The sequence below is a fragment of the Salvelinus sp. IW2-2015 genome, linkage group LG2, assembly GCF_002910315.2.
Source record: "Salvelinus sp. IW2-2015 linkage group LG2, ASM291031v2, whole genome shotgun sequence".
NCBI classification, from domain to species: Eukaryota; Metazoa; Chordata; class Actinopteri; order Salmoniformes; family Salmonidae; genus Salvelinus; species Salvelinus sp. IW2-2015.
This window is the reverse complement of record NC_036839.1, coordinates 11682361-11691956: the sequence shown is the minus strand read 5'-3', so window position 1 is coordinate 11691956 and position 9596 is coordinate 11682361. Positions and strand designations below refer to the sequence as shown.

Below are 9596 nucleotides of genomic sequence, written 5' to 3'. Positions count from 1 at the left end.
TATCGATCCCGACAGAATAAGAGCAAATCTTAGATACTAATTACTAGTCTGCAACTAGAAATTATGTCAACCTGGGATGCGAAGAACGACAACCGCCGAAACATCTATTCATGAAAACATTTCTGAATGGTACTCTGAGTAGCCATTCTAATCACGAAAGACTTTTAAGGGAGGCAGAGAAAGAGATGAGGATGAACTGATCTCCAACAGAAGGACTGACGATTCAACAGAGAATCATGCAACACACTGGGCGTAAATATTATATTTAATTGCAATTATTCCCGAATGAGTGAGCGTTCATATGCAAAGGATTAGCATTTCAATAAATATAATTATCAACTGTGTAGTGACTCCTTTTTGTCTTTCCCGCCCTGCTCAGTCCATACCCACTTCCTTTTGTCCACCAAGCCGTCATATCGGCTTAGCCCACTAGGGAACCTCCCCTATCATTTCCTTTAACCAAATCTACTGTTTGTTATGCATTTCTGTGATTATTTAGTTAGTTAGTAAATAAATTGATTAAGACAATTGGTGTATGGATGATTCATAGTAAAGGCTGGGTTTGTGCAGAATAACCAACAATTTACGACGTTTGGAATGAGCTAACGTGAGGTATAAGAATAATTAATTAATTAGAAGACTAATGATCAGATATAAATTTCCTAATATAACTCTTCAGATATTTTAATAACTTTGTAAATCTAAATTTTTCTTGGTGCCCCGACTTCCTAGTTAATTACATTTACATGATTAGTTTAATCACGTAATAATAATTACAGAGAATTGATTTGATAAAATAAGTCTTCACTTTAATGATGCCAAAGACGAACAGATGATTAATGCCTAAAGAAATACATTTCCATGTGTCCTATCTATGCATGGGTAAAAAGTTAACCCAAAATAAGATAGCAATAGTTATTAAAAGTCTTATTGAACATTCAGTTAAAGTTTTAAGGAAGATAGTCAAAAACCTCCAAATAACCTACAGTACCAGTCAAATGTTTGGAACACATATACTCATTCAAGGGTTTTTCTTTATTTTTACTATTTCTACATTGAGAAATAGTAAAGACATCAAAACTATGGAATAACACTGGAATCATGTATTAACCAAATAAGTGTTTAACTTCGCTGGATATGTGGGACGGTAGCGTCCCAATTGGCCAAAAGCCAGAAAAAATGTAGCGGCGCCAAATTCAAATATATTACTATAAAAATCAATCTTTCATGAAATCACACACGAAACCATCAAATTAACTACACATGGTGTGAATCCAGCCAACATGTCTTGATTTCAAAAAGGATTTACGGCGAAAGCACACCAAACGATTATGTTAGCTCAGTACATAGCCACAGAAAAACACAGCCATTTTCCCAGCCAAAGATAGTAGTCACAAAAAGCAGAAAGAGATAAAATGAATCACTAACCTTTGATGATCTCATCAGATGACACTCATAGGACATCATGTTACACAATACATTTATGGTTGTTCGATAATGTGCATATTTATATCCACAAATCTCGTTTACATGGCGCATGTTCAGAATGCCTCCAAAATATCCAGAGAAATTTGCAGAGAGCCACGTCAAAATAACAGAAATACTCATCATAACTTTGATGAAAGATACATGTTTTACATAGAATTAAAGATACACTTGTTCTTAATGCAACCGCTGTGTCAGATTTCAAAAAAACTTTACGGAAAAAGCACACGATGCAATAATCTGAGACGGCACTCAGATATAACAACATTTCTCCGCCATGTTGGAGTCAACAGAAATACGAAATTACATCATAAATATTCCCTTACCTTTGATGATCTTCATCAGAATGCACTCCCAGGAATCCTAGTTCCACAATAAATCGTTGTTTGTTCGATAATGTCCATTACTTATGTCTAAGTAGCTACTTTGCTAGCATGTTTTGTGCACATGTCCAAACGCTCGCGCAGATGGCAGGCGAACTCGGACGAAACTTCAAAAAGTTATTATAACAGGTTGAATAAACTGGTCAAAGTAAGTAGAGAATCAATCTTCAGGATGTTGTTATCAAAACTATCCAATAACGTTCCAACCGGAGAATTCCTTTGTGTCTCTAGAAGTTATGGAAAGCAAAGACGATATCGTTTGGAACACGCGTGACCAGGAACTGGCATTCTGCCAGACCAATGACTGAAACACCTCCCATCCGGCTCAACATCACAGTAGAGGCTTCATTCCAGCAGCATACCACCTGCATACCACTGCTGGCTTGCTTCTGAAGTTAAGCAGGGTTGGTCCTGGTCAGTCCCTGGATGGGAGACCAGGTGCTGCTGGAAGTGGTTGTTGAGGCCAGTAGGAGGCACTCTTTCCTCTGTCTAAACAAAGATCCCAATGCCCAGGGCAGTGATTGGGGACACTGCTCTGTGTAGGGTGCCGTCTTTCGGATGGGACGTTAACGGGTGTCCTGACTCTCTGAGGTCATTAAAGATCCCATGGCACTTATCGTAAGAGTAGGGGTGTTTAACCCCGGTGTCCTGGCTAAATTCCCAATCTGGCCTCAACCATCACGGTCACCTAATAATCCCAGTTTACAATTGGCTCATTCATCCCCCCTCTCCCCTGTAATATTCCCCAGGTCGTTGCTGCAATAGCAGTTGCCGTACCAGGCGGTGATACAGCCCGACAGGATGCTCTCGATTGCCTGCCATATGAGTTCTGTTATACTGTTATACTCACAGACATAATTCAAACAGTTTTAGAAACTTCAGAGTGTTTTATATCCAATAGTAATAATAATATGCATATATTAGCATCTGTTTTACAAGTTTTCCACATCAGTTTTTTCTAAACTAGCGCGAGCAAGTAGTTAGTAGAAGAAGAAGAGTGAATGAAGCTGCTATAGCGAGCAGCCCCCTCTGTTGGCCAAAACAAGCACAACGCGATTGAGACATCAACCGGTAGGCTCTGCTGCCCGGTCTTTCTTGGCACGTTAAATATAATTTCACTTTGAGGTCTGTTTTTAACAGACGGGGACATTAAAACGGGGACATTTCTGGGGACAGCTCCAGCCGGGGACAGGCCACCAAAAATGGGGACTGTCCCCAGGAAACGGGGACGTCTGGTCACCCTACTATAGAGTCCTCTAGCAGAGAATATGCTGTTCAGCCTAATTCTCTGTTTTATCTTTGTTTATTCCTGTTCCAATTACATCATTGACTACTAAAAACGTTGGAGGAAAAAAAGTTATCCGGGTCTGGGAATAACTTTAAGAAGAACACCGAGCTTGTCTTTGTGTCATCATCATTAGACTGTAGTTATGTGTTCCATTTGTCCAGGAATGTAAATCTCTTAATGAGATTACAGAAGATGAAAGTTGATTATCTGAATCTTGTCCTGATCTGTCTCTCTTCTCCAGGGTCCTTCAGGAATGATGGGATTAAGGCATCTGATGTCCTGCCTGTGCTGAAAGAGAAAGTGGCCTTTGTGTCAGGTGAGTGTGTKTCGCGTCCAAAATGGCACCCTAWTCCCTAGTCCTATCGGTCCTGTTCTAAAGTAGTGCACTACATAGGTAATAGGGTGCCGTTTGGTTTTCAGCCTGTGATGCTTCATCTTGACTAATCCACTATGGGAAATCATGAAGATGTTTTCCGTTCTGGCTGTCAGTGTTCTTGGCAGACCTGTGCTGAGGAAATTCCCATGACAAGCATGATTAGTAGTACATGACAAGCATGTTGACATTTAACCATCGGCACAACAACTTTCATGTGTGGGAACTTCCTATTACACTATCATCTTCATTAGTGCACAGACCAATTATGTACCAAAGACTTCTTACATTTATTTTGTTTAATGTTTTTCGGCCGTGCGTAATATGCGGTAGGCTATGTATTGAATAACGGCGCAATCGTAACTTTAATTCAGTTTGCATAGGCTCATAAGCCTGTGCATAAGCTCTAATATATGCGTATGGTGGTTTTGAATTAATCATCACCTTAGAAAGCAGCTGTCCATTTCGTTGAGATAGGCTTTGAAACAACATCCACAAGGACCATGTTTTAAACTCAGTTTCAACCTGCTGTTGAACTTCTTTCTTCAAATTGATCATCACAGTGAGGGGAGTTTTAAAAGCACAATACTGTTTTGATGTGAATTTTGATTGCATTTGCATTGATGTCAGAGGGACAATAGAGCCRTGAGTACCAGGCCATTAGGACCTGATAGTACATAGCAAGTTGTGTACACATGTCCAGAGGGCATTAAAGGAGATAACCGTGACTCAACGGTCATGTGGAATTTTACTGCGGTCATGACTCATGACTGCCGGTGTGGCGGTAATACAATGCAGCCAGCCGTGTGACTAAAAACTGTTCTCTCATGAACTGGGTAACCAGGTAAAATGCTGGCAAAGAGAGCTGGCGGGGAACTGGACCTGACTGGAGCGCTGTTGTAAAAATAAGCTAAACGCCATGTAAAATAGAGAAAATTCTCATTCAGTCTAATAAACATAAGCTGTTAACTCAAGGCAATCTCTGAGCTGTAGAGAATAGATATCTCATCTGTCTCTGTCTCTGTCTCTGTCTGTTCTGCCTGTCTGTCTGCCTGTCTGTCTGCCTGTCTGTCTGTCTGCCTGTCGCTCTCTCTGTCTGTCTGTCTGTCTGCCTGCCTCTCCTCTCCTCTCCTCTCCTCTCCTCTCCTCTCGGGAGATGGGACTACTCTGGCATGCATCTCACTGATGTTTTTTTCTCTCTCCAAAATACATCAGAGGTTCCCCCAGCAGCAGTAGAGTAATATTGTTGGCCTTATCTCTCTGACGAGGCCCAGTGTGTGGTGCATACACACACACACACACACACACACACGGGGAGAGGGGGACCTTGAGGATGACAGACGAGGGGGACCTTGAGGATGACAGACTGGTGGACATATCAGAGAGTCGAGGGGAGGGAGAAGCACGGGGGAGCGCCGCCATCCGTGGCGGTTGGTGCTTCCAAAAAGTGTCAACAAAGATCTGTCACCACCAAAATCCTTTCTGGATAAGGCCCTCCATGCCCTCCCTCTGGGGCGCTGATGCTGCTTTGCCTCCCTGCCTGCCTTCCTGGTGCTGCTCACAAAGTCCCATGAGCACCGGGGATAAACAAACGTGCACTGTACTTCAACATCAATCTGGTCATGCATCTCTCCACACATGGGATGCGTCCCAAATGGCACAATATTCCCTGTTATAGTGTACTACTTTTGACCATGGGCTCTGGACAAAAGTAGTACAGGGAATAGGGTGCCATTTTGGACAAATAGCTACTAAATAAGAGATATGAAGGCAGAGCCTTTCTACTCTCATTATGTTGTATATCATGTCATCCTGTAAATGATCTATACAGGCACTTTGAGAGAATGCTGAGAAAATGGAGGAATGTTTTTGGCCCCTGGTCAAGAGTAGTGCACTATATAGAGAATAGGGTGCCATTTGGGAGGAACCCTATGTGCACTTAAAGCTCTATCAATCTCTGCCATAGGGCTTTCATAAATCAGGAGATTTCTGCTGTCTGTGTTCCTACAGGAGGTCGTGATAAGAGAGGTGGCCCCATACTGACCTTCCCTGCCAGAAGCAACCATGACAGAATAAAACACGAGGASCTGCGYCGGCTGGTGACCTATCTCTCCACTGTGCCCAGGTAAGAACAGAGGATATGTGTCTGATTGAGGATCAGTTTATCTTTTTAGATCACAATGAATAAGATTACATGGACAGGTGGGACCTGATCCTAGATCAGAAACCCTCCTACTCTGAGACGCTTGATACATACGGGCGATACGGCCCCTGYACTATCTGACCGTGCTAATGTAAACATGGCTTAATGTATGTGGCTAGCTGGAGGAACATGCTTTATCCATGTACAGTGCCTTCAGAAAGTATTCAACATMTTGTTGTATTACAGTCTGAATTCAAAARTGATTAAATACAAAAATATWTACAGTACCAGTCAAAGGTTTGGACACACCTACTCATTCWAGGGTTATTCTTTATTTTTACTATTTTCTACATTGTAGAATAATAGTGAAGACATCAAAACTATTAAATAACATATGGAATCAGGTAGTAACCAAAAAGGTGTTAAACAAATCAAAATAGATTTTAGAGTCTTCAAAGTAGCCACCCTCTGCCTCGATGACAMCACTTCTTGGCTGCTTTTCCTTCACTCTGCGGCACAGCTCATCCCAAACCATCTCAATTGTGTGATTGTGGAGGCCAGGTCATCTCATGCAGCACTCCATCACTTTCCTTCTTGGTCAAATAGCCCTTACACAACCTGGAGGTGCGAACCACACATGCACATGCAGAGATCATCCATGAGGGTAGGTAGCAACACATCTGCCACGCTGATCCTCAACACTGGAGCTCCACAGGGGTGCGTGCTCAGTCCCCTTCTGTACTTCCTGTTCACCCACAACTGCATGGCCAGGCCGACTCTAACACCATCATTAAGTTTGCAGACGACACAACAGTGGTAGGCCTGATCACCGACAACGACGAGACAGCCTATAGTAAGGAGGTCAGAGACCTGGCCGGGTGACGCCAGAAATAACAACCGATCCCTCAACGTAACCAAGAGGATTGTGACTACAGGAAAAGGATTACCGAGCACGCCCCCATTCTCATCGACGGGGCTGTAGTGGAGCAGGTTGAGAGGAACCAAGTTCCTTGGTGTCCACATCAACAACAAACTAGAATGGTCCAAACACACCAAGACAGTCATGAAGAGGGCATGACAATGTCACGATCGTCGTAGTGAGGAGACCAAGGCGCAGCGTGAGAGAAATACATCTTCTTTATTATGAAGACGAACCAACGAACAAAACAACAAACAGACGACCGTGAAGCTATTCAAACAAATAGTGCTGACACTAAACACTCACACATAGACAATTACCCACAAAAGCCTACTGCCTATGGCTGCCTTAAATATGGCTCCCAATCAGAGACAATGAATGACAGCTGTCTCTGATTGAGAACCATTCAGGCAACCATAGACTTACCTAGACACCTACACAAACCCATACACTCTACCAAAACCCCCTATACCATACAACCACCCCAGACGAGACAACTATACACAAACATCCCCCATGTCACACCCTGACCTAACTAATATAATAAAGAAAACAAAGATAACTAAGGCCAGGGCGTGACAGTACCCCCACCCCAAAGGTGCGGACTCCGCCCGCAAACCCTGACACAGAAGGGCAGGGTCCGGGTGGGCCTTCTTATGGCGGCGCGTCGGGTGTGGGACGTGGCCCCCACTTCACCATAGTCACTACCCGCTTCCGTGGCCTCCTCCTAACGGCCACCCTTCATAATAACCCCACTGGACTAAGGGGCAGCACCGGACTGAGGGGCAGCACCGACTGAGGGGCAGATCCTGGCTGGCGGCGGCTCTGGCTGCTCCTGGCTGGCGGACGGCTCTGGCTGCTCCTGGCTGGCGGACGGCTCTTGCTGCTCCTGGCTGCGGGCTCTGGTGCTCCTGGCTGGCGGACGGCTCTGGCTGCTCTGGCTGGCGGACGGCTCTGGCTGCTCCTGGCTGGCGACGGCTCTGGCTGCTCCTGGCTGGCGGACGGCTCTGGCTGCTCCTGGCTGGCGGACGGCTCTGGCTGCTCCTGGCTGGCGGACGGTCTGGCTGCTCCTGGCTGGCGGACGGCTCTGGCTGCTCTGGCTGGCGGACGGCTCTGGCTGTCCTGCTGGCGGACGCTTGGCTGCTCCTGTCTGGCGACGGCTCTGGCGGCTCCTGTCTGGCGGACGGCTCTGGCGGCCCTGTCTGGCGGACGGCTCTGGCGGCTCCTGTCTGCGGCTCGGGACAGACGGGCGGCTCTGACGGCTCGGGACAGCAGGCGGCTCTGACGGTGCTGACAGGCAGACAGCTCAAACAGCTCTGGGCAGATTGGCTCTGGCGCCTCTGGACTGAGGGGCTGAAGCTCTGGCAGCGCCGGACAGGCGGGAGACTCCGGCAGCGCTGGAGAGGAGAAGCCTCTGGCCGCGCTGGACAGGCGGGAGACTCTGTAGCGATGAGACGGAGAGACAGCCTGGTGCGGGGCTGCCACCGGAGGGCTGGTGCGTCGAGGTGGCACTGGGTAGACCGGACCGTGAAAGCGCACTGGAGATCTTAAGAGCAGGGCTGGCACCATCCGCCCTGGCTGGATCTTTCACCCTAGCCCGGCAGATGTGGGAGCTGGGATGTTGCGCACCGGGCTAAGCACACGCACCGGGAACACTGTGCGCTACCGGCATAACACGGTGCCTGCCCGGTACGACGCCCCTCTCTCCACTGGAAGCACGGCTGGGAGAGCTGTAGCGCCGAGCTGGCAGAGGACGTGCAGGGCTAGGGAGGCGCACAGGAGGCCTGGTGCGTGAGGCTGGACAGTCTTAACCAGACGGCTAGCACGCACCTAGGACGAGTATGGAGAGCTTGTCCCGGTGACATCAACTCCCCGACACGTTCAGTCGGGCGGATGTCGTGCCCCATGCACCAAACAGCACCTCCCTCATAACTCTTTCTCCAATTTCCCCATTAACTCCTTCACTGTCTCTGCGTCGCTCACCTCCAATTACGCCCTGACCGGCTCCTTACGGTAAGCAGGGGGAGTTGGCTCAGGTCTGACTCCTGACTCTGCCACACTCCCGTGTTCCCCCCCAAGAAATTTTTGGGCTGCCTCTCGGGCCTCCAGCCGCTCTGCCGTGCCAGCGCCTCATAATAGCGCCTCTCCGCCTTCGCTGCCTCCAGCTCTTTGGAGCGGCGATATTCCCCTGGCTCTGCCCAGGGTCCTTTGCCGTCTAATTCGTCCTCCCATGTCCATTCCTCCAAATAGTGCAGCCTCTCCTGCTGCTGCTGCTGCCTCTCCTGCTGCTGCTGCTGCTGCTGCTTCTCCTGCCGTTTACCACGCTGCTTGGTCCTGGTATGGTGGGTAATTCTTGTCACGGTCGTCGTAGTGAGGAGACCAAGGCGCAGCGTGAGAGAAATACATCTTCTTTTATTATGAAGACGAACCAACGAACAAAAACACAAACAGACGACCGTGAAGCTATTCAAACAAATAGTGCTGACACTAAACACTACACAAAGACATTTACCCACAAAAGCCTACTGCCTATGGCTGCCTTAAATATGGCTCCCAATCAGAGACAATGAATGACAGCTGTCTCTGATTGATAACCATTCAGGCAACCATAGACTTACCTAGACACCTACTCACACACACAACCCATACACTCTACCAAAACCCTATACATACAACCACCCCAGACGAGACAACTATACACAAACATCCCCCATGTCACACCCTGACCTAACTAATATAATAAAGAAAACAAAGATAACTAAGGCAGGGCGTGACAGACAAAGCCTATTCCCCTCAGGAAACTAAAAAGATTTGGCATGGGTCCTCAGATCCTCAATAGGTTCTACAGCTGCCTGGTACGGCAATTGCTCGGCCTCTGACCGCAGGGGTACCGGAGTGCCAAGTCTAGGACAAAAAGGCTTCTCAACAGTTTTTACCCCAAGTTTTTACCCCCAAGACTCCTGAACAGGTAATCTAATGGCTACCCAGACTATTTGCATTGTGTG

The 9596-nt window shown here is 47.0% G+C and overlaps 1 protein-coding gene across 1 annotated transcript in view; it reads left to right on the top strand.

Annotated features, from left to right (window-relative positions):
• LOC111974350 (kalirin-like) overlaps positions 1–9596 on the top strand; it is a 334940-nt gene that overhangs the window by 107166 nt on the left and 218178 nt on the right. The window contains 2 exon segments of the mRNA XM_070447056.1: positions 3398–3472; positions 5540–5654. Coding sequence (XP_070303157.1) covers positions 3398–3472; positions 5540–5654 — 190 coding nt within the window.